The sequence below is a fragment of the Musca vetustissima genome, unplaced genomic scaffold, assembly GCF_032173495.1.
Source record: "Musca vetustissima isolate MV318-11 ecotype Yass unplaced genomic scaffold, APGP_CSIRO_Mvet_v1 utg3405, whole genome shotgun sequence".
NCBI lineage: Eukaryota > Metazoa > Arthropoda > Insecta > Diptera > Muscidae > Musca > Musca vetustissima.
In genome coordinates, this window is record NW_026879560.1 from 216,464 (window position 1) to 243,752 (window position 27,289).

General features: G+C 35.5%; 1 protein-coding gene across 1 annotated transcript in view; it reads left to right on the forward strand.

The window, feature by feature from the left end:
- Positions 1–1,890: 1,890 nt before the first annotated feature.
- The window catches only part of LOC133324489 (protein furry), a 53,083-nt gene continuing 27,684 nt past the window's right edge, over positions 1,891–27,289 (forward strand). The window contains exons 1-8 of the mRNA XM_061533322.1: positions 1,891–2,797; positions 2,872–3,009; positions 7,999–8,339; positions 8,533–8,671; positions 8,748–9,872; positions 10,333–10,459; positions 10,537–10,762; positions 12,230–12,412. Coding sequence (XP_061389306.1) covers positions 1,898–2,797; positions 2,872–3,009; positions 7,999–8,339; positions 8,533–8,671; positions 8,748–9,872; positions 10,333–10,459; positions 10,537–10,762; positions 12,230–12,412 — 3,179 coding nt within the window. The 5' untranslated portion in view covers positions 1,891–1,897. The remainder of the gene's footprint in view (positions 2,798–2,871; positions 3,010–7,998; positions 8,340–8,532; positions 8,672–8,747; positions 9,873–10,332; positions 10,460–10,536; positions 10,763–12,229; positions 12,413–27,289) is intronic.

Genomic DNA, 27,289 nt, shown 5'->3' on the forward strand with positions numbered 1-27,289 from the left:
CACTACAAGAAAAATCTGCTCTGAAAAGGAATGTTCTGTATGATGCCAAATGTCCGAATCTTGACACGGTTGAATTTAATTCGTAGAAGCAATTTCGCAACAATATTCGGCGAATCGCGTCGCATAATGGTGGGAATGTAGTATCTCTCTGTCTTTCATTTTCATTGCAACTCCGATCATGTAGCTCATCTCGAAAGATAAATTAATAAAAACATTTACAGAGTCTTTTGACTGCAGGCAGGCCAAGTTCGAAGATGGCCTACATCAGTCCACCTTTAGGCATACCTCCCATATAAGGGTATCCCCCTATTTTCGGTAGTTTAAGGTTCTTGAGCGCATTTTTCAACCGATTTCTCTGAAATTTGCTAAATTAGGTTCTTAATGGGTACCAAATTTCTCCACTAAAAGTTTTAGGTCCACTTTTTTCTGATAGCCCACATATAACGTTACCCTACCATTTTCAGTATTTTGGAGGTTTTGATCGCATTTTTCAACCAAATTGGGTGAAATTTAATACTTTGAGTTCTTATTGGGTAGCAAATCTTTCCACTAAAAATTATAAATATAGACCCACTTTTTCCGGTACACCCCATATAAGGGCACCCCCCAATTTTCGGCATTTTGGGGTTCTTGAGCGCGTTTTCAACCGAATTCGCTAAAATTTGGTACATTGTGGTTTTTTTGGGTATACTTGGTACCCAAAAAAAAAAACATAGAAATAGGTCCACTTTTTCTGGTAGCCCTCATATAACGCTACCCCACAACTTTTCAGTATTTTGGCGGCTTTGATCGCATTTTTCAACCGAATTGGCTGAAATTTAGTACTTTGAGGTCTTATTGGGTAGCAAATCTTTCCACTAACAATTATAAATATAGGTTAATTTTTTTCTGGTAGCACCCATATTTTGGGGATCTTTAGCGCGTTTTTCAACCGAATTTGCTGTAATTTGGTATTTTGTAGTAGTATATGGTAACAAATCTCCCTCGCATTTTTTAGTATTTATATCATAGCAATTGTCAAATTTCATTATCTCAGTCAAATTATGATATATTCCATCATCAATGTATGTGCGAATGTTTGTTTGTAGCTCATCGGTCATTAGAACCCCGCCACATGAAAAACTACTTATAATTTAGATCATAATCTACAACTGATGTTCCCTTGTCATTTGTTCCTATATAACTATATATATATATATATATATATATTTCTTTTTTAAATCCTGTAAATTTACATTTTAATTTCACTTCTAAAAATTGTATCTCTTTGTTAATTCTTTTAGGTTTAAATGCAAACCAAAATGAAAATATAAATACCACATTGGGTAGTCCAACCGCCACAAATGCTCCTGAATCTCCGACAACCAGCAGTCCTATTATAGCTGGTGGATGTACGGCGGCTGGTGTTGGTGGATCAGGAGTTGCAACTATTTCCTCAGCTCCTGCTGCTGCTGCAGTATACGATGATACCCAATCTGTGACTACCACAACGACCACCTTGCCAACCGACAACAATGAAGTATGCGTAACACCACCGCAACGACATTCGCTTAACTCCAATGATTATCAAACATCGACACCAAAATCCTCAACTCGCAACTCATCGGCAGCTGCTAACAATTCGGGTGGTGTGGTTTGTTCAACATCGCCGGTAAATTGTGCCACTGCTGGGGATACTGTAAATAATAATACTGCAAATATTCTGACAAATGAGGAAAGTCCTTTGCCGCAACAATTCATGAACGTCGAGTGCAGCACCTTAAATGAGTCACAATTGATGGCAACGGGGTTGGTGGGTGCGGGTGTGGTCGAAACAGGTGGAATTACCGCCACTGCAGCAATCAGTGGAAATACTACCAACAACAACCAAATTGTAAATACGGCTGCGCCATCGACCATGCCGCCCACACAAAACCAACAAATTCTTAATAACTATCCTGGACTGGCCAATAGCCAAAATGGCTCAAATCGTAATTATAATCCCATACTTATACCCCAACGCCAATCCTTATTGCCCTGGGGTAGCCATTCAAGATCCTCAATAATCAATATTATGCCCTACAATACCTCGACCAGCACCAATGCTTCCCAACTCGACAACAATGCGGATAACAACATGTTAAGGCCCGGCGAAATTGTTATGCGTAATCTCTTTTCCGATTTCACCCAACAGGCTGAGAAGAAAATCGAATTGGTGATGTTGGAAAGTGCCGATAAACCTCTCTCCAAGCTATTGCAACGTGGGGAAGATCAACAATTCGATCAGCTACTCTCCGCTTTGGGCAATGTGGCCGAACATTGTTTGCCATCACTACTGCACACACTCTTGGCATGGCACAGACGCCAGTTGTCCGATGCTGAAATTAAAAATGATCTCAAGCGCATGGAGAAATCGGCCAATGCAAATGCCAAACCGCTAAGCTCACAAGAGCTTGAATTTCAATTGCAACGACGTGAAGCCGCAGTGGAGTTTATTTTCTGTCTAGCCCTCATTGAGATTCTCAAGCAACTTCCCTTCCATCCTGGCCACGAGGATTTGGTGCGTAGCATTGAAAATTTGGCCTTTAAACATTTCAAATACAAAGAAGGCCTACAGAATAATCCCAATGCCCATAATATACACATGATTGCCGATTTGTATGCCGAGGTAATTGGTGTTTTGGCCCAATCACGCTTCAGTTCGGTGCGAAAACGTTTCATGAGTGAACTCAAGGAGTTGCGCGCCAAAGAGCCATCCCCACATACCACACAAAGTATTATAAGTTTACTGATGGGCATGAAATTCTTTAGGGTTAAGGTAAGATTTGAAATATGGAAATTCTTAAAATTGAATGAATTCACATTTCTTATATTGTTTGTGTTTTTCATTAGATGGTGCCCATTGAAGAATTCGAAGCATCATTTCAATTTATGCACGAATGTGGCCAGTACTTTTTGGAATTAAAAGATAAGGATATTAAACATGCCTTGGCCGGTTTATTTGTGGAGATTTTAGTGCCAGTTGCAGCGGTAAGTTTATCATTTAAAAATTAAAAATTAATGTTACTTTCAGTATTCTTTTACAAAAATTATCTTTTTTATTTTCTGGAAAAGGAATAATAACTCAAAACTTGAGAATTCACCTTGAGGGCAATACGAATTCGAACTTTAATGAAGACCAGTATATTTTTCAGTATGTGAAGGAAGAAATGTCGGTTTATACTGACATTTATAATATGAAATCGATTGTTTAGTTAAAGAAAATATGCTTTTATTAAAGAAAATATATTAGTAGGATTTTAATGCTCAACTCAGGACCTTAAATATTTGCCAAACTGTAAAATAGTTTTCTCTTCCAGGCTAAAATATTCTAAATGGACATTATTCTATCCAGAAAACATTATTGTAATTTTAAACATATTTTAAGGGCCTTAGTTGAATAGTGTATTAGGTTTGTATATCATCTCTGCCTGCTCATTCTGCTGTGACTCAAATCGTAGATCATTATACATCGATATTGTCTAACCCACCTCATTTTTTAGGCGAATTCGCAACTTTCAAGTTTGTATTTAAATTTTTTTATTTGTTTTAATAAATATTTATTCTAAAAAAGGCCTCAATCGCCTAAAAAGGGCCTTTAAAGACTGAACAAGTCCTTCCATCGTCTAAGAAGGCCTTTTAAGTTTCCTATCGTCTGAAAATGTCCTTTAAAGACTTCTATCGTTTAAACATGCATTTAAAGTCTCCTATCGTTGTTAAAAGGCATTTAAAGACTTCTATCGTCTCAAAATGGTCTTTAAAGGCTTCTAACGTCGAAAAAATGTCTTCAAAGGCTTCTAAATGTCTTTAAGGCTTCTGTCGTCTTCAAAGGTCCTCTTAAGGCTTCTATCGTCGACATATAAATTTGGTACCTATCATAAATTGTAATGTTTATGATAAATATATAGACCTGCTTTCGCACCACTTTGTTAGGTTTGTTTCTATTTTTTGTGCCCCTATATATATATATATATATATAGGGGCACAAATATATATGGGCAATATTGCCAATTTTTTAATATTCCATTTTCAAAAAATCAGCTTTTTTGTTTTTGTGGCACATCAATGATTTTTGGTACACATATAGGGAAAAATGTTCTGACTCCGAAACCGTTCGCGATCAAATTTTTGGTTGATGCGCGCAAAAGTTATCGAGGTTTTAATTTTGGGCATAAGAAAAAAATCTTAAAATTACGCCGTTTATTATATAGACCAAAAACTTTGATATATATCTTCCTCCGTAAAATAAGAATATGAATATATTATAAAAATCGCGAAAAAGTTGCACATCTTCGCGAAATATGAGAAAAATAATGAAAATATAGGAGATTACGTAAATATTTTCATTATATTAATGACATACACACACCTAAAAATTAATTTAAAAATATCTACATAATCTAAACACCATGGTGAATCAAATGATATCAAAATCACACAAGTCCGTGTAGCTGTTTGTAAATCACAGCGACAACAAAACAAGATATTGAGGAAAATTATTTGTTTTTGGTTCGAAAAAATAATGTCATCACATTTATGTTTTTAATTGTATACAAGAAATTTCAGAAAAAAATGTTGGGGTTATTCTGCTATTTTACCCGAATTTCGCTGAAAAATTGACATATATAATAATAATCACTTTTTGTGTATAAGTATACGCCTTGCGGATTATATCAAGACCCTTCCGATAAATCTTAGGGTTCTATAAATAGGAATAAATCTTAAAATAAAATAATATTATGAAATATACATTTTAAATTGCGTCTAAGTCGCGTAATTCTCATAATCATTTGATGCGCATGCGGTTTCCAGGAAGTACTGAAGTTTATCTTCCAATCCATATATATTTTGCGAAATTTCATTTGACGGCTAAGATGTGCCGCACGTTACATTGAAGTACCCAAAAAACCGTAAAACGCGAATAATTTCCGAAAACTCCATATGTCATTAACGCGCATCCGATTTCAGTGTGCACCCAAAAAAAATTCATCGATCTATACCGATTTCAATGTGGTCCATTAAGAACCATGGATGTGCCAGCTCACACTATTTTTGAGATAAATTGCGTCTACATCGCGTAATTCTCAAAATCATTTGATGCGCATGCGGTTTCCAGGAAGTACTGAAGTTTATCTTCCAATCCATATATATTTTGCGAAATTTCATTTGACGGCTAAGATGTGCCGCACGTTACATTGAAGTACCCAAAAAACCGTAAAACGCGAATAATTTCCGAAAACTCCATATGTCATTAACGCGCATCCGATTTCAGTGTGCACCCTATAAAAATACATCGATCTATACCGATTTCAATGTGGTCCATTAAGAACCATGGATGTGCCATCACAATCTATTTTTGAGATAAATTGCGTACATCTCTCTTTCGGCTGAAGTTTTTAAAGTTCTCTTTTCGAAAAAGATCAAAATCCGTATGAGGTCATTTATTGAAGCGGAAATGATACACAGAAAACGCAAATAAATCCGCGATATTTTCAAAAACATTTTTTGCCAAATTTCGTGTTTTTGGAAGGCCAGTTCCCGCCGTTCTAGTAGATGGATTTTCACGAAGAAGATTTTATATCATCCGAAACGGAAAAAACCTTATTGATCGCGGGTACCCATATCATTCAGTTGACAGATCTAAAAATTTGGCCCGAAAAATAGGTTTTTTAGAAATTTGATCGCACAAAATTCGCACCTTCGGATGAGTATTACTCTGAAGCTGTGCATGCTACATACACAAAATACATATCAAATTACGCAGATTCGCGACTACAATAATCGTATAATCGATTTTTAGAAATTCCTGTTCGCGTATTAATGCTAGAACTAAAATTCAAAAAAAACTCAAAATCGAGCTTCAAAATGTCAGCATCATTTAAAGGTAGATGCAGTTAAAATTTTGAAAAATGATACATAAGGGGCGTAGTCCCCATTTTGTTGGCTTCTAGTTTTATTTTGACACGAAGGCCGTGCAATGAGTGGCTTAGTCACAAATCGATAGAGAATATAAAAAAATTGGTTCGCCTCAACCTGTTTTTACACATTTTTTTACATTAAAGTAGACACAGCTTCCACTGAAATAAAGTTTGGAGGTCAATATCATGAGCAGTTTGCAACGACAGATCAATTAACCCAAAACTATTCACTTTTTTTCATATACTTAAGTAGTTCCCGAGTTATAAAGGTGTGAACCTTGAAGCTGAGATTTGCAAGGTTATAACGCGCGAAATATGAACATATTGCATATAATTTAAATTCAATTCTATAAAATGAAGTGTTTTTGTCAAAATCTTAAAATATTGGTAATAAATAATAAGTTCGGTGGAAGTTGTGATGGTGGTAATGTAAAAAAATGGGTGAAAATGTGTTGAAGCCAACGAGTTTTTTTGTGTTCGTTCCTGATTTGTGACTAAACTACCCAACGCACGCACATGTGATCAGTGACTAAGTTGCAGAATACCCCATGGACAATATGGTTCTAATGTATGATTTTTCAATATAATCACTGCATCCACCCAAAATGGATGCTGACATTTTGAAGTCGGGTTTTCCGTGTTTTTTTAATTTTTCTTATAATTAGGATGCGCATCCAGATAATCGAATAAACTAATTATAGGATTGTAGAACTCGTGATTCTGCTTCGTTTAGTGTATATCTCATGAATGTGCTCACTGTAGCTTCCTTGCAATTGGGTTCCAAAGACGAAAATTTGGTGCGTAAATTTTCATAAAAAACATATTTTTTGAGTCTAAAATTAAGAAAGTCCATTCAAATTCCGTGGAACCCCGCGTGATTTTAGTTTTTTTACGTGCCGATTCTAATGAGCCCATCCATGTTCAATTCCGCCCAATAAAACGGCGGATATACCTTGAATGTGGGAAAAACTGCAAAAACTTATTTTGACAAATTCGCGTAAATAATCGCGGTTTTCTTCGAATTAATTTTACATGCATTTATGCTTGTATTGTCAAATTCGCGAATCTGCGTGGAAATAGTTCAAAAATACATTGATACGCGAATAATATGCGTATTTTATCCAAAATTGATTGTGGAGGCACATCCGCGGTTTTTAACCGATCCTTTTAAAATAGGTGTCCTTTTGTGTATTTTCATAGGAGATTACTGAAATCGGATGCGCATAAAAATCGTATGCACGTTGCGTGATTTTTAGCCATTTTTAGGGTTTTTGCATAGTAAAGTGCATCGAGCGGCACACTTTGACCGCTATATTAAACCTCGAAAAATTCATAATTATTGGAAGAGATTGATTTGGTTTATACGAAAAACGCATGCGCATTAACTGATTTCAACTAATTCGCGAATTGCAAGCTTTTCAATATTGATCATTTTTATGTATTGTAAGTGCAATATATTTAGCCATTAATGACGTCGAAACTCTTATCAGATGAATCTATCGATATTTAACAATCATATAAAAGAATTTGCAGAAGAAAGCGTCGTATATTTTAGAAGATTAAGGCAAAACCGTATCCTCTTAACCATACTAAAAAAATCGAAAATTTAAAAAAAAAAAATTTTTAATTCAAAAATTAATTTATTTTATTTTCCGATATCTTTATGTTTCTATTTGTTTTTCGCGACTATTAAACCGTATTTCAGTGTGATTTGACTAGTATGCAAAGAAAACAATGGTGTTTAAGCATTTGTGAAGAAATTCGCGAATTACAACGAATAGGAATCCATTTAATTTATATTTGAAATACAAGATTTAAAACCGCTATAACTTTTGTGCGCAGCATCCGAATTTGTGAACGCGAACAGATTTCGAATCAGCATATTTTTCTAAACCTATGTACCAAAAATCATAAATGTGCTCGCAAAAAAAATTTTCAAAATTTTTTTAATGGAATTTTAAAAGAATTTTGTAATTTCCCATATAAAGTAATTTGTAGAAAATGTCACTCCTAATATCAAAGAAAAAAATAATTTATTTCTATTTTTTCTTTCCATTTTCAGGCAGTTAAAAATGAAGTTAATGTCCCATGCGTTAAGAATTTCGTAGAATTATTGTATATGCAAACACTGGATGCTTCGACCAAGTCTAAACATCGCCTTGCCCTATTTCCGTTGGTCACCTGCCTACTGTGCGTGTCACAAAAAACCTTCTTCTTATCGAATTGGCATTATTTCCTCGCGATGTGTTTGAGTAATTTAAAGAATCGAGATGCCAAAATGAGTCGTGTCGCCTTGGAATCGTTGTATCGACTTTTATGGGTCTATATGATACGCATTAAATGCGAATCGAATTCGGCAACACATTCACGTCTACAAAGTATTGTGAATTCATTGTTTCCAAAGTAGGTATTCTAAAGGTCTGTTCTTGTGTTGCAAGAATCTATAACTTTTAGTACTGTAACGAATTTTCCTTATGATATCGAAGAAAATAGTAAAATATAGTAGATTCTTGCAGTACGGGAACAGACTAAAAATGTGATAACTAATAAAAAAACCAAACAACTAATACAATTTGAATTTTCGCAAAATTTTCAGAGGCTCAAAGGGTGTGGTACCACGTGATACTCCATTGAATATTTTTGTCAAAATTATACAATTTATTGCTCAAGAACGTTTGGATTTTGCCATGCGTGAAATTGTCTATGATCTGTTGTGTGTGGGTCGGCCAATAAAGGTGAGTTTAAAATGATTCCTCAAAAGAATCGTTAACCCATATTAACATCATATTCTCTGTTTGTTTTTGCTTTCAGTTAATCCTCAATCCGGAACGCATGAGCATTGGCCTGAGAGCTTTCCTTGTAGTTGCCGATTCGCTGCAGCAAAAAGATGGCGAACCCCCAATGCCACGCACCGTACCCGTCCTACCATCCGGCAATACACTGCGTGTCAAGAAAACCTACATCAATAAAATGCTAACCGATGACACAGCTCGCAGCATTGGCATGTCGACATATTTCCCCCATGTGCGTCGTGTTTTTGTTGATATTTTACGAGCTCTCGATGTTCACTATGGACGACCTCTGATGATGACAAATACCCAGAATCAAAATAAGGAACCTGACGAAATGCTATCGGGTGAACGTAAACCTCGCATTGATCTCTTCAGGACTTGTGTGGCAGCTGTGCCACGCTTAATACCCGACACAATGACACCGCAAGAACTTGTCGACTTGCTCTCGCGTCTCACCGTACACATGGACGAAGAGCTGCGCATGTTAACGCATCAGTCGTTGCAAACATTGGTTATAGATTTTCCGGATTGGCGTCAGGATGTCGTGCACGGTTACACACAGTTTCTGGTGCGCGATGTCACCGACACTTATCCGCAACTTTTGGAGAATTGTACACGAATGTTGTTTGTATTTTTGAATATATGGCGGTGTGCCATCAATGTGAATGGTAGCAATGGCAACAATGGCATGCTGAAGACACCCACCACAGCTACAAGTTCCCTAAACACCAATCAAGGGGCGACTGGCGCAACTCAGACAGCAACAGGTATTACTGCAACCGGTGCCAATAATATGGTGGGCAAAGATACCGCCACAAGTCAATTGTCCAGTGCCAGTAATGTCAAGAGTATAACAAATACAAATTCAAGTGCTACATCCAGTATTACCTCGAGTGGCATGTCAAGCATAACCCAGGCTACAGTTATTAACTTGGCTGAAAGTGGCAAGAAAAATGAAATTCCCCTGGCTACTACGCTGCATTTTGTTGAGGGGTATGCTTTGGTTCTGCTCTGCAATTATCGTCCATATCTGCGTAAATTAGCAGCTATGATTTTGAAAGAAGTAAAAAATCTTATGAAGGCATTGGGTATACCGGAAACTGAACCTCCGCTACTGGATGTTATTGATAAATGTTGTCCGCAGGTATGTTTATTTGTAATAAGTATTTATTTAGGAGATTCTGTAGCATTGGAATTAATTTTTTTATTATATTAAAAATTCAGAAGATGTTCTGTTTTTTCTCTTACTATTCAATCCCACACATCAAGATGTCATCCGAAAATATTAAAGATTCATTTGAAAGTCACTATACATTGCCTTTCAGATGAAACTCACATCAAGCCACTTGTCAGACTTGGTAATTTTAGTTCGCGATATTCTCCCAGGGATTCATTTATCATAATCTAATAATTGGATAACATCCCAACATTTTCCCATTTAGTTAAAAATTGCAATTGATACCTTCTTCGAATTGTATGTTCAAATCTGTACAACAAATTCCATGAAGATGTACATTTTGTCAAAACACACATCTACTTTCCAATCAGTGGTATTAATCCCTGCAATTATAATTACATTCATTTGAATTTGAATTCCATTTTAGGTATTGGATAAGTGTCTACCGCATCTACCTCAAACAGAAAAGACTGCTATTCTAAACGCTACACAAATTGATTTACAATGGATTGTGGAACGGTCAAGCGGTGTGTGGTTGGGTGGCCTAACCGATGGTGAGTATAATTGATTTAATAACATGCATCATTGTTCATTGTGCAACATTATTCTTATCGTATCGTTCGTTTTGCAGACAATTCTAAATCATCAACATCCACATTAAATCTCTCACAATCGAGTGGTGGTGGCGGCGTTGGCGGTTCACCGCAAACACAGCATCAATTCGATCCATGGTCGGTGTGTTTGTTTGGATTCTTGGAAAGAGATCGTATATTGCAAAAGTGTCCATCGGTAGTGGCACAGGCCTGGCCCATATGTTATGCACGTCTAACAACTCTGTACAGTGTTATTGATCCAACGTAAGTTTATGGATGTTAAGTAAGATTGTTTTGTTTTTTTTAGTTCACTGTACTTACCCACCGTGCAAAAAAAAAAAAAATATTTTTTTTTCTGATAATTATGGGGAAATTACAAAAAATTGAATATTAGACGTCAATTTAGGACAAACAATTCGAAAAATATGGGCAATTTTTTCATAGAAATTTTACTGTACCTTTTTCAACGAATTGTATGAAAGCAACATGAAACCTCATTTTTGTCCATAGTGTCAAAGGATGAAATATTTTACGTCAAATTTCACAAAGTATAATATTTAAATTCATCAGTTTTTTTTAGGAATTTAGGTAGAAAATGACCAATATTGCCAAAAAATTCTTTGTTGACTTAAGTGTTTATTAAACACCTTGCACAAATGTGTAAAAATCTTCAATGAGACTGCGTTATAGGAGTATTTCGTCAAAGACAAAATTATATATCAAATTTTACTATTAGTTGCAAAAGAAAAGATTTTCGTAAATTCGATATTTATTTGTAAAAAATTATCTCTAAATTTGGGTATGTACAGCAAATTTTATATTTTGATGAAATTTCGCACTTTTTGTAAATAAATTGAAAAGCATCATTGTAGAATTTGCATTTTAAAGATTTTAACCGCATTTCCCCAACGAATGGGTTGTAATTTGGCATTGCGGTTTCTTGTAGGGTGAGAAACATATTTGCAGTTGATTTTTTGATGTAGGTCTGCTTTTTTACATAGTCTCCATAAAAATGTTCCGCCCAATTTTCAATAATTTCTAAGTATTAGCTGAAAAAAAAAAAAAAAACTTCTGTCCACAACGTTTTCAATATAGGTCCACATTTTTGCATAGCCCAACGTTTTAGGCCAAGTTTCCAACATCTGCGATTTTCTTAGAACATACACTATTAACTAGCTGACAATTTACAGATATCAATTTATAGTGATATTAATATTAAATTTCTTAAAAATATAGATTAAGTTAGGGGTGAAATTTATGTGCATATATCACTGTCGGCAATATCACAATTACTTGTTTTAGTAGACTCTGAAGAAATATTTTTATAAATCCATTCCTATGTGTAGACCCTGAACATATTTTTATAAATTCACGCCTATGTGTAGACCCTGAAAAAATATTTTTATACTCCTAAGCCTATGCGTAGACCCTGACAAAATATTTTTATAAATCCAAGCCTATGTATAGACCCTGAAACAAATATTTTTATAAATCCAAGCCCATGTGTAGACCCTGAAAAAATAGTTTTATAAATCCAAGCCTATGTATAGGCCCTAAAAAATATTTTTATCAATAAAAATAAAAAATTAATTCGTTTTGATAAATTTGTCAGAATTCTTCATGGTGGTGGATGATATATAAATTTCGGCAGGATCGAATGTATTACTTTATTTAATTTTTTGTTTTATTATTTATAATTTAACTCTTAATATTTTCTATTTCATTTATTAGGCCGGTCAGTGATAATCGTGCCTCGTTGCTGCGTTCATCGGCACCAACAAAACGTGTACCCACCGAAAGTCAAAAGGATCTGTATCTGCGTATCTGGCGTAATCAGGTGGCAATGGCAATGCGTTTGGTACCACAAATATTGAGTGTGGCCATACGTTGTGCCTCGCCCGATTTAAGTTTAAGGTAAGTTCAACTACTTGCTAATGTAATTTGATTTCTACCTTTTTGTTTGTATTTCTTTTTTTAAATTAATTTCTAACATTCGTATGCCATATGCGTTTTTTTACATTCAAATCGATAACTATTGTTTGTACATTGATTTTCTATATATATTTATAGTCCATACAATATTATATATAAGTTAACATAATAACAAATACATTTTGTCCGTTGTATACACACCCACCCACACTCCAAACACAAAGTATATTTACCCCCCTTTATATGTATTCATTCTGGGAATTTTGTTTCGCTACCACATTTGTTTTTTTTTTAACCAAATCATAACATTGAGTTTATATTATTGTTCATTTGTGCATAACTTTTTATGTTCTTGTTTTAGTCGGATGTATTTTCAATTCATATCTGTTCACTTCAAATTCATTCTACATTTAATGAGTGGGTCTTTTTGAAAGTTGCTTTGATGAATATAGGGTTTGTCAATTATTATTTGTTTTTTTTTGTGTTTGCATGTTTAAGAACGAAATAAAGATGCAGTATAGTGGCTATAAACCTATTATAGTAGCATCGTACTGCGAGATGGGTGTGGCGAAGAACCACTCCACCCTTGAGATGGTTGTTATATTTAATATCTGATTAGAATGTGTATATCCTTATGTGTAGGGAAAATATCGAAAGACAATTGGCCAATAAACTTTACATTTTAGACAAATCTAAAATGCTGTGAGTTCCATGTTATATTGTTGTCTGTTCTACTTTGGAATCAAGTATTTTAACCACATTTTATGGTTGACAGATTGTAAGATTCATTAGAAGATAATTTTAGTACTGGATAATTGGTCTGTAATTTCGTTTCTGACAAGCCGCTTTGGATTGGAATTTCGTGCGAGGACTGTAGGATAGTACACTGATTGGTGGCTACATTCAAATTTTACACATACATTGAGATATATGGATTAGGGTGTAGGTATATGGATTAGGGTCGAGGTGTAGGTGCGAATGTATATATAATTGCAGTTGCAGCCGTCAGATTTCCTCCGTGATGAGAATCATTTGGACTAGCAAATGAATGTGATAAGCTTCATTGCTTCATAGTGGCGTTGAACCAATAGCAGATGACGGCATAGATTGTATACCACCTAGACAAGATGAGATCAGAATAACAATCGATCAGCTGAAGAACAATAAAGCAGCAGGTGCCGATGGATTACCAGCCGAACTATACAAGGCCGGTGGACAGATGCTGGTCAGAAACATACACCAGCAAATTAGTACAATTTGGCTAGAGGAATGCATGTCCAACGATTCGGCATCCTGTGTTCCGTGCACAAAAATTGAGACAAGACGATATGTGCCAACAATAGAGGAACTAGTCTCATTCCCATTGCATATAAAGTGCTATCCAGCGAACTGTGTGAACAACTGAAAATAATGGTCAATGACAATATCTATGCGGCTTTAGGCCAGGCAAATCCACCATTGACCACATTTTTACTTTGAGTCAGATCCTGGAAAAGCCCCACGAAAAACACATCGACACATTCCAACTATTCGTCGACTATAAAGCCGCATTGTTCAGAGGTGTTTAAAGTCATGACAGCATTCCGTCAAAATTAATACGGCTATGCAGGATAACTTTAAGTGATACAATGTCAGCAGTTAAAGTCGGAAAGGACCTCTCGGAGCCGTTTAATACCGAATGAGGAGTCAGACAAGGTGACAGTTTGTCATGTGACCTGTTTATCGTCCTGCTGGAAAAGGTCATAAGAGATACAAATGTGAACAGAAATGACACTTTGTACACCAAACGAATTTAGAAGGAGTTTGCCAAAGTGGGACTGGCAGTAAATGGCGAGAAGACGAAGCTGATGGCATGAACGCGTAAGGCATCCAGTAGACTCGGAACTTGAAAACTACAGTTTCGAGGTAGTGAACGATTTTATATACCTCTGTGCCGCAATAAACAAAACTAATAACATCAGCTCTGAAATCCGAAGGAGAATAGTGCTGGCCAACAGATGCTAATACGATCTAAGTAAGCAATTCAGAAAAAAGGTCATCTCTCGCCAGACCCATCTCGCACTCTACAAGACGCTGATACAACCCGTATTGTTGTATGGATGAGAGAAAAATTCTCCGAAATATCTATGGGCCCAACTGTGTTGACAATAAATATCGCCGTCGAATGAACCATGAGTTGTACTATCTATTCTAGGGCATCGACATAGTCAGACGGATCGAGCTGCAGCGACTACGTTGGCTAGGTCATGTTGCTCAAAAGTCATGTAAAAGCGAGCCAACTGATGGATCACGTAGAAGGGGAAGGCCACAAATTCGATGGAAAGATCAAGTGGAAGACAACATCTCGGAACACGGTCTTTCAAATTGGAAGGACTGCGTCTGAAAATATGTTTTAAGCTCGGCTTATGGAATAAATGTTCTGTCACAAGCCAGCTAAGTAAGTAAGTAAGCCTTAGGACGTCAAGAATACCTCTGGCCAAGTTAAAGACGTTATATAATTAATTATATGTGTGGACGCCATATGTGAAGTTCCGGAATAAGAGTTCAAAACTCATGCCATACGGCATTAAAATCATTAAGTATGCAGACCGTGGCGTTGAGTGATGTCGTTGATTTGACAGTTTTGTCCGGATTGTGTAGGTCTGCGACAATTAATACCAAAAACTATCCCAAAAATTCTCGGGCTAACATTCGATAGTATGTTTAAAATGTTCGCACAATATTACAGCTATCTACGAAAACTTAAAAAGTATGAACTAGGCCATCATGCCGTTTGCTGCTAGCTGCTAGATCGGTATGTGGCCAACTATGCGCTGCCAGTCTGCGAATACTGGTGCTACGCAATGGTGAAGAGAACTGCAAAAGTGCGCCTCCTCATTACACCATTTACGTGAGGAGACGTAGATCCTTCCCCTTTCTCAGCAATATAGGTGCTATAGAGAGAATATTATCAACCATCATATGATGGATAGAACTACCCCATCCAGGCAAGTCAGGAAGGATCTACATGATCTAGAGTGAGATCCAACGATAGAAAAGGAAGTCCTTAGATGTTGTCGAGAAGATCTGGATAGTATTCGCACTTATGCAATTTTCGATGTGTCACATGAATACAAAGTGAATGTTGTCTTCGGAGCTCTGCCCCACTCATCACAGATGAAGAGTGTCAGTTGTCTACTATTCTAATTAGTCAGCTGTCTACAATTCTAATTGGAGTCTATAAAATGTTCATTGAAAGTTAGCGTTTATGGTTTCGTGGTTCTAGCCGAATTTTCTAAGCAATGTGGCTATAGAAGATAAAATACGTCTTGGCAGACATATTTATCGCTAGGAAAATTGGATCCGGTATTTTAAAGTTTCTAACAGAATTTTCATACAGAAGTGGTTGTAATTTGGAATATTTGTTTCTCAGAGAGTGAAAAAATACCTGACCGACAATTAATAAACTTTGTGATCTCGTATTTCAAATTTTATGCGTAAACATTTTACGGTTGGGTCATTTTTTATTTCAAAACATTATTTGTCATATTCACATTGACACAAGTATTACGTTGGAATCAACTCAACTGGTTTCTGTCTCGTTACCTTGTATAATTCTGACATGGATTGATGTTGTATACAGGTCCAATCACAACATTTGTTCAACATAAATGGATTATGTATGAAATATTTTGAATGTGTATTCATTTATGCTTTGATACGGAGAGGGAGGGAGAGAATATTTAATAACGGATTTATATGGAAACGTGTCCTTTATGTTATACCAACACACATACACTATCCGTTTCACTGCTGGATTAAAAGTTCTGAGTTGAGGAATTCATAGACAATTTGTTTACATTTAGTAGAATATCCAATGTAAAAAATGTATGTGTATAAAATTATGTATTAAGGTTCATTGCTACGCACTCTGAGTCCACATTATGACAAATATAAAAATATGCATGTAAATATTCTTAAAAAAAATGATAACTTCTTAGTAGGAAGATTTGACACTAAATGAGATCTCAAAATATCAAAATATTGAAAATTCGGTTACAAAAAGTTCCCAAAATCCCTAAGGTATAGGATTGGATACTTCAGCCAATATTGATATATTTGAAAACCTATACCAATAAAAGGGTCAAGTGACTGATATACATAGACGAAACGGCTGAATCTAGAATCTTGAAATTTAAGATGAGGGTCACTCTTAGTCCAAAGGTGTCAGATAAGGCTTCGTTTTTTGAATTTCGTACTAGAAATGTACTAAATATGGTATCGCTTGTATTTGGCGAGCTAGAATTCTTAAAGATGGCGTATACCAAGGGTTTTTTAATTCGAACTAAAAATATTCGAAATGTTCTAAATTTGTTACAATATCATAGCATTTGAACGGATAGAGCCAAAAACTAGAAATTTGGAAAATTGAAATTTGGAATTAGAAAAGTACTAAATATGGTATCGCTTGTATTTGGCGAGCTAGAATTCTTAAAGATTTTTTTAATTCAAATATTTAATTTTAACTAAAAATATTCGAAATGTACTAAATTTGTTACAATATCATAGCATGTGAACGGATAGAGCCAAAAACTTGAAATTTGGAATGCGAATCAATGTTGATATAAAGAGCTGATTTTGGAAGTGCATACTCATGTATGCGAAAAGTACAAACCGTATACGAAATGTACGAAATGGTACTATATCTGCTATCTGGATTTGGATGAACCGATAGATCTGGAAAAATGAAATTAAGATTACTGTTTGAGTGTAGGATTGGTATATGGATGAGTGTTTTGGAAAATTTGGAAGAATTGAGTTATTTAGGAAGCAAACTCTTACTTATGTGTACTAAATGGTACTAAATTTGATACGATATTGATTTAGGTGATCCGTTAGATCCCGTGGAATAAGAAATTTGAATTTGGGAATTAAAATGACTGTGTGGTGTAGGGTTAGGGTGTGGATGTAGCTTTCAAAATGCTCACTTATGTGTACTAAATGGTACTAAATTTGGTACAATTTGAATTTTGGATGAACCAATTGAGCTGGAATCATACACTACGGAATTAGCATCACTTTGGGGTGTAGGATTGGAGTATGTAGGAAGTTTTGGAAATTTCTACTAATGTGTACTAAATGGTACTAAATTTGGTACAATTTGAATTTTCGATGAACCTGAACTTCAGAGTTAGGAACACTTTGGGGTGTAGGATTGGAGTATGTAGGAAGTTTTGGAAATTTCTTCTAATAAATTTGGTACAATTTGAATTTTCGGTGAGTCGATACAAGTGGAATTCTGAAACTTGGAATAAAATTACTTTTGGGCTGTACGATTGTGGTATGTAGAATGTTTTGGAAATTCGTTCTTATGTGTGCTAAATGGTATCAAATTTGGTACAATTTGGATTTGGGTGAACCGTTCTGGAGACAAGGAGACAAGACGATATGTGTCAACTATAGAGAAATAAGTCTCCTTTCTATCGCATATAAAGTTCTATCAAACGTGATGTGTGATCCACTGAAGCCAATGGTCAATGCTTGGTCATGTTGTGAGAATGGATGCGGATGGCCCAGCTCAAAACACATATAAAATCGAGCCAATTAGTGGATCACGTAGAAGGGGAAGGTCACGTATTCGATGGAAAGATCAAGTGGAATACAACATCTCGGAACATGGCCTTTCAAATTGGATGAGATTCGCACAAGATCGACGGGCTTGGAAATCTTTTTTTGACTTCGGCTTTTGGAATAACCTTTATGTCACATGCCAGTTAAGTAAGTACAAAAACATTTTGGTGAGAATTTTCCAGAAAAAAACGTTATTCGTGATGGAATTCAAGCGTGATAGTGTAATTTCTTTATATTTTGCTGGAAAACCACAAGTGGCTATCGTTAAATGTGAATAAATCTTTTGTGTCTCGTACCATCGCTCGTTACTAATCGTGATATTGGTAGCGTAGCCCGACGTCAAGGATGTGGACGGAAGAAAACACCAACATCAGCAGAAATGGTTCGACTTGATCGAAACCCTCGTCGCAGTGACCGTAAAATTGCTCGTGAGCTGAACATATCGCAATATTCCATTCGGCCAATATTGAAATATGAGCTCGGGGTAAAGCCATTGAAATTCCAAAAAGTTCAAGAACTTACACCGCAACAGAGAGAAACTAGACTCAAAAAAGCTAAAGAGTTGCAAAGTGTCGATCACCTCAAGCAAGCGCTTCGCCGGGAATGGGCCAAAACATTCGGACAGCGTGTGACGGGTTTATTGGCCGTTTGAAGGCCAAATAGCATAATTTGTTGCTATTTCCGACATTTTTACTTTCATTCAATAAAATTAAAAAAAAAAATGTAAAAATTATGGCGTTTGACTTTGATGCAGTTTTTATCCCACCCTATACAGGCTAGCTGAAATTAGCCAAGTTTGGTTAGTCCGGATGGTCCGTTCGCATTATATTACAATATTAATTGCCATCAAAGTTTTGACCGTTTTGTGTGGTATATACTAGTAGGAGTGGACCGATAAGTCCCATCTTACAACATTGTACAGGCATGTATAAAATATTAGGTAGAACAAAGTTTGGTTCAAATAGGATAAACTTAATTGTGGACCAATATCCTCCATCTTCGACCTTGATTTATTTTTATAGGAAATATAACGTTATGCAAATTTTGGACGAAATCGGTTACTTCCTTTTAAGGGGACCCCCCCCCATTCTCGGGGTCAAAATTTTTGTTGATATAATTCGAATCTACACTGATTAAAGAATGTCTCTACAAAATTTCAAGTGAAAATCTCAAGAACTCTTGAAGATATATCCGATTTATTGTGTCAGCATCAAGTGACGGCTGAAGGGCTTCTCAAACTTAAAACGCGTTTTTCTCTAAATATTTTTTTGCGAATGGCGGGCACGATAACTCAAAAACTAATAATCCAATCGGTTCCAAATTTTGCAACGTTTCTCTGGGAGTGTATAGCTCTCGTATGAACTAGGATAAAGCCAATCGGTGAAGATCTTCCTTATTTTTTAACTTGGTTTTTGGTAAAAAATCGGCGATGTTCCAAAAATATTTTTTCAAAGGTCCGCCAATTTGTTAGTTTTAGAGCGAAGTCAATAATCCTAGTTCATACGAGAGCCAGACATGTACTCTTTCTAACACGGTTGGAATTTTCGGATTCCGATGAGTCAGTGAGGAGTTATCATGCCCGCCATCAAATATAATGACTTTTCTTTAATTACAAAAAACAACAACAAAACAATAACTAAAATTTTTTGTAAATTATTTTTCTTCTCTTTTAAATCTTCAAATATATATGTGCAAAGTTACAAGCCTTAACAAGCATTGGTATTGATTTCCCAGCCCATTGAAAATCTTGAAAAATTAAAATCGAGAATGGGTGGGGTTCCCTTAAGGTTATCGTGGGCACCAGCCCGGCAGACGGACGGACATTTGTAAGTCGACTCAAAATTGTCTGAAAACGAATTGGTACAAGGAAACATAGGGCTTAGAACCAATTATTCAATGAGACAAATTTTTGCATAGTTGCACATTTAGCAAAGTGTATATGAGCAATATTGCCAATTTTTGAACATAGCCGAGGCCGAGGTTCGCCCCTTTATAACTCGGGAATTACTTAATTATATAGAAAAAAGCTAAATAGTTTTAGGTACATTGATCTTTGTTGCAAACTTTTCATAATATTGATTTCCAAACTTCATTTATGCGGATGCTCTGTCAACTAAAATGTAAAAAATGTGTAAAACAGGTTGAGGCGAACCAGTTTTTTATGTTCTCTATCGGTTTGTGACTAACCGGCTCAGTTCACGGTCTTCGTGCCAAAGTACTACTAGAAGAAAATATTTTAACTGCGTCTACCTTTAAATGATGCTGTACACGGAAATCAGATGCGCGTTAAAGGCGGAAATTATTCGCGTTTTACGAGTTTTTGGGTACTTCAATGCAACACATGTTAGCCGTCAAATGAAATTTCGCAAAATATACATGGGTTGGAACATAAACTTCGGTACTTCCTGGAAACCGCGATTTAGGCGCAATTTAAAATGTAAATTTCATAATATAGTTTTATTTTAAGATTTATTCGCATTTATAGAACCCCAAGATTTATCGAAATGGTCTTTCTATAATACGCAAGGTGTATACATATACACAAGAAGTGATTATTTTTATATATGCCAATTTTTCGATGAAATTCGGGTAAAATGGAAGAATAACCCTAACATCTCTATCTGAAATTTCTTGTATAGAATTAAAAAATAAATATGATGACATTTTTTTTCGAACCAAAAACAAATAATTTTCCTCAATATCTTGTTTTGTTGTCGCTGTAATTTACAAACCGCTACACAGGCTATACGTATACTGAGAGAAACTTGAAATTAAAATATAGCGAACATACCAAAAAATGAGCCTATACCGATAATTCTACAAACCGGTTTATGTAAACCATTGTGTACACCATATACAAATTTCAGCAATTTTTAATGAAAACCCCAAACGGTGGACTGATACTAATAACGGCTGCTAGAATATACAATCCTCAAGTTATATTACTTAGTGTTGAAATTAGCGATTATTTGGGGTTATACTTATATGAGGGCTATTCCTAAATAATGACCGACAAATGTCAATATCGAACCCAATATGGAGATATAATTATATAAGGGAGATGACTAAATGCTGGCCGATATATTTCCTTATCGTCAGGTTCGAGTTTTTTTTATCACGATTTCCTTAGAAAGCGAAATGATTAGAACCGATGGCTAAAACGTCTTAGAATTCCAAACTGACTATTTCGCCTATATGGGGATAACCCATACACACGGAACTATTTTAATATATATTAGAACTACCCCTAAAAGGGGGGCGAATACTAATAATAATTGTTGGTAAGAAGATTAGTTATCATATGCGACTACAAGATACCAAATTACAACGAATTCGGTTGAAAAACGCGCTCAAGAACCCCAAAATACCGAAAATTGTGGGTGCCTTATATGGGAGCTACACGAAAAAATGGGCATATATTTATATTTTTTATTGAAGAAATTTGGTAACCAATAATAACCCATTGTACCAAATTTCAGCGAATTCGGTTTAAAAATGCGCTTAATAATACCCCCAAAATGTCGTAAATTGGGGGTATCGTTATATGGAGGCTACCCGTAAAAGTGGAGCGATATTTGTAATTTGTAGTGGAGACATTTGGTATGCAAAAAACCCCAATGTACCAAATTTCAGCGAACACGGTTGAAAAACGCCCTCAAGAACCCCAAAATACCGAAAATTGGGGGAGCCCTTTATATGGGGGCTACCCGAACAAATGGACCTATATTTATAATTTTTAGTGGAGGAATTTGGTACCCAATAAGAACCAATTGTACTAAATTTGGGCAAAATTTCAGCACCCTATCTCAATTCCTTCAGAAGATAGCGTGATTACAACAGACAGACGGACGGACATGGCTAGATCGTCTTAGAATTTTACCCTGATCATATATATATATATATTCTTTGAAGGATCGGAAATGAATATTTCGATGAGTTACAAACGGAATGACAAAGTTAATATACCCTTCATACTATGGTGGAGGGTATAAAAAGCAAATTTTTTGAAAATGGAATATTAAAAAATTGCCAATACAGTAGACCACGGATATAAGAACATCCAAAAAAAAAAAATCGAGAAATTTGTTCTTATAAGCGGGTTTTTCTTATATGAATGTATTTTATATAATAAACCGCATTCTTATATGGGTGTAACCTTTTCTTATGTCCGTATTTTTCTTATATAAGATGTGCTTATATCCGTGGTCTACTGTATTGCCATATACTTTCATACGCCATAAGACTGTGGGTATTCAAAAACCTCTCGTCATAATTCAAAAACTTGACCTACAGTAAATTTGTCCTTTAAGGTTCTCATGTACACAATATTTTACACAAAAGACGAATAATTCATTTTATTTAAATTAAAATTTCCCCCCCAAAAAATACCCTCAGATTCGCGAACCTGTAGCTAATTCCATTTATTTATTTCTTAGTCGTCTCTGTGGTGGGTTCAAATCAATGAAATGCTAATATGTGAGTGTGTATGGTTTTTACAGATGTGTAACTCATTTGTTTATCCTTTATTTTGATGTTTTTATTTTTTTGTATTTTATGAGCAACCATGTGTATCTGCTGTCTGTCTCGTTGTTGTCATTGTTTTTCTCCATTAACACTTGCCTCCAAAGCATTTCAAAGGCATTACTTTGACGATGCTTTGAAAATGTTCGACGTCGTGAACAACTTAAATGACAAATCGTGTCTGTTTTTATGGCTACACGTTTGTTTTATTGTGGGTTCGTTCATGGCTACATCCCTCCGGCAAATGCGCATTTCCAAATACCCATTAAGCAGGATACGAGCATAAGGATTATTTACAGTACAGTGATTACAAATACGCTATGGTTTTTCTTTATTTGTATTTTTTTTTCCTTTTTTTCGTTAAATTAGGTTTTTAAAGAATTTAACTTTCTTAAACATCGGGAAACATTAATGTGCCTGCTTAGCGAGCTTGTAATCAGATAATGTGAATTATATGTAAAAACAAGTTAAAAGTTAATTAGGTGTGTGTGTTTGAATGTATGTGTTTGTGTGTGTGTGAGCATAAAGTAAAAGCCATATCTGTCAAACATATAAAGTTAAAACAAATTTCACTCACCCTGAACATTTATTCAAGAAATAAGTTCTGTGTGTGTCACATTTATTATTGAAGTTCTTTTTTTTGTTTGTTTCTTGTAATTTGCAACATGAGCTGAGATGATTGTCTTTTTTTATATTTTAATTGGCTTTCCCCGTTTTCAGAAATTTTAATGTGTTGCAACATTTTTATCTGTCTCTGGTACCTTTAGATAATAACTAACAAGTAAAAACAAGTGAAAAAGCGTTAAGTTCGGCCGAGCCGAACTTTGGATACCCTCCACCACAGCTATGCTAACAGATACATGCAATGAAAATATAGGGAACATACCAAAAAGTGGGCATATACCGATAATTCTTCAAGTGGGCATATACCGATATGTAAACCATTATGTACACCAAATACAAACTTCAACAATTTTTAATAGGGATTTTTCCTAAAATCTGTAAGATCCAAAAAGTGGACTGATACTGACAATGCATGGTAGAGTATAAAATCCTCAAACTACTGTAATTTAGATTACAAAGTTATATGAGGCTACGACTAAAGGGGGACCAATATTGATTACATAGTTTAGGAAATAGTGAATATTTGGGGATGCCATTATATGAGGGCTATGCCTAAATAATGACCGGTATATGCCAATTTTGAACCCAATATTTTAATTGTTTATCTCAATTCTTTCCTTCATGTGGTATTACTATATTGAGGAGATGCCTAAATGTCTGCCGATATATTTCATTATCGTCATGTTTGAGTTTTTATGACAATATCTTTAGAAGGTAGAATGCTAACAACAAATGGCTAAATAGTCTTTGTAGGGTAAAAATTGACTACCTATCCACACACGTAACAAATCAAATAACTATTTTAATATAAAACCAGTAAGGAAAGTAGTAAAGTCGGACTGGGCCGACTATATGATACCCTTCACCACTTTGGGTATATTCTACATATCCATCCGAAAAGACGTCGCCTTTTTGAAGGAATTTTGACATGAAATAGAACGAAATTAAAATGTGATTTTTATGTCTTTCTGGAACCAATGCTAAATTTCATTTCGTTTGGGCAAGTTTAGAGTCGTTTGCGCACAGTGGGACAGATTTGTGTAAATCGATTTAAAGCAAACTTGACACACGCTATTCGGTATGCTGCACTGTTTAAAATTTAATCTCAATAAATAAGTCGAAATTATATATGGAAGCTAAGATATATCTATATCTGAACCGATATGAAGCACACTTGGCAGAGATTAATTTATATTAATTTCAGTACGTTGTGTCAATCGGCCTAGCTGTGGATCTTTAGTGCACAATTTACTTAAAATCGAACGAAGATATATATAGGAGGTGTACACATCATTCTACACTTAATTCAATAAGCTATGCCAAAATTCTTCCAAATCGAATGTTTTTCAGAGACTTTGGAGCACCATTTACCTAAAATCGGGCGAAACTATATATGGAAGCTATATCTAAATCAGATCCGATTTTCACGAAACTTAGCACACGCTATATCTAAATCTGAAGTGATTTTCACGAAACGTAGCACACATCATTATAGACCTTATTCATTACGCTGTGCCAAAATTCGTGCAAATCAAAAGATTTCCAGGGACTTTAGTGGAAAATCGGGCGACACTATATATGGGAGCTATATGTAAATCTCAACCGATTTTCACGAAACTTAGCACACATCATTCTAGGCTTAATTCAGTACGCTGTACCAAATTTCGTGCAAATCGAAAGCTATTTAGAGACTTTGGTGCACCATTTACCTTAAATCGGGCGAAACTATATATGGGAGCTATATCTAAATCTGAACCGATTTTCAGGAAACTTAACACACATCATTGTAGACCTAATTCAGTAGGCTATACCGAATTTCGTGCAAATCGAAAGATATATAGGGACATTGGTGCACCATTTAACTTAAATCGGGCGAAACAATATATGGGAGCCGTATCTAAATCTGAACCGATTTTCGCGAAACTTAGCACAAGTCATTCTAGACCTAATTCAGTAGGTTATACCAAATTTCGTGCAAATCGAAAGATATATAGGGGCTTTGGTACCCCATTTACCTTAAATCGGACGAAAATATATATGGGAGTTATATCTAAATCTGAACCCATTTTTCCCAATTTCAATAGGGTTCGTCCTTGGGCCAAACAAATGAGCTGTGCCAAATTTCATCCAATTCGGATCATAAATGCGACATGTACTTTGTTTACAATTTAACATGGACAGACGGACGGACGTGCATAAATCGACTCAGAAAGTGATTCTATGCATATTCTCAAAAGGAACCATGGGTCTATCTCGATTATTGTTGCCGGTTACAAACATATGCAGAAAGACATAATACCCTGTACCACAGTGTGGTGAAGGGTAGAAAAAGGGGGTTATATGGAGACTACCCCTAAAAAGGGGTGAATATTAATAATTTTTGGTGGGGAGATTTGGTACTATATACGACTACAAAATACCAATTTTTAGCGAATTCGGTTAAAAACGCGCTCAAGAACCTCAAAATATCAAAATTTGGGGTAACTTTATATGGGGCCTACCCGAAAAAAATTACCTATATTTATAATTCTTTGTGGGGAGATTTGCTACCCAATAAGAACTCAAATCACTAAATTACAGCCAATTCGGTGAAAAAATCCGGTCAAAACCCACCAAACACTGCAAGTTGGGAGGTACCCTTATACGGGGGCTACCAGCAAAAGTGGACCTATATTTATAATTTTTAGTGAGCAAATTTGGTACCCAATAAAAACCCAATGTACCAAATTTCAGCGGATTCGGTTGAAAACCGCGCTAAAAAACACTAAAATACCGAAAATTGGGGGTACCCTTGTATGGGGGCTACCCGAAAAATTTGCCTATATTTATAATTTTTAGTGCGGAAATTTGGTACCCTATAAGAACTCAATGTACCAAATTTCAGCGAATTCGGTTGAAAAACGCGCTCAAGAACCTCAAAATACCAAAAATTGAGGGTACCCCCAATTTTTGGTATGGGAACTATGCCTAAACGTGGATCTTCGAACTTGACCTGCCTGCAGACAAAAGACGACTCTATGCAAAATTTTGGCGATCTATCTCAATTCGTTTAGACGCTAAAGTGATTACAACAGACAGACGGACATGGCTATATCGTCATAGAATTTTACGCTGATCAAGAATATATATACTTTATAGGGTCGGAAATGATTATCGATGCGTTACAAACGGAAAAACAAAACTAATATACCCTCCATACCAGCAACGTACTCAGGATTTCATTTCGGGGGGGGCCGGTAGTACAAAATGGAAAAATTCGCTGCTGCGAACATAAATTTTCTGTGGTGGAGGGCATCCATACTATGGTGGAGGGCATAAAAAGAGGGGTAAGGTTGACTGGACCGAACTTTTTAAACACTATACCATGTGAGGCTATACAAAAACTTGGACCAGGAAGATTTTACACTAAATAAAAAACGAGTTAAAATTTGTAAAAACCCGTATATTGGCGGATATCGTTAGAGCGGGGCTACCCCGAATCTTGAGATATTTGAGATATTTTTTTATATTTTTTGTGATATGATTTTATATTTTTTGGTACAATTCCAAAATATACAATTTCAGCCAATTTGGTTAAAAACCCCTGAGCAAAAATATAAAATTCAAGCCAATTTGGAAAAAAAAAACTGGCCAAAATATCGAAATTTGGGAGAGGTACCGTGCTACCCTTAAAATGGGATTAATGTAGATAATTGTTGGTAAGAATACTAGCTACATAACGAAAAACCAAAATATGTAATTAAAGTCACATCTATTGAAAATAAAACGAACCCTAATTCCAGAAAATCCATGTGTAAACGTATCATTATATAGGGTGATCCTGTAACTTGGGCCAATGTTAAAAAAAAAAACTATTGGTACGAAAATGTACCAATGAGAACCCAAAAAAACAAAATAAAGCCAATTCAGCGGAAAAATGTGCCAAAACTCCCGAAAAACACCGAAATTTTAGAAGAGAATTAATTTTAAGAGCGACACAGACAACGCAGTTTACTGTTACAGACACCTTACACAGAAAGAGAGATCGTGCAATAAACTAAAATAAACTCAGTGCAATATTTACATCCGACGACGATAGTGAAGTCTATCATAGTTTTAAGTAAA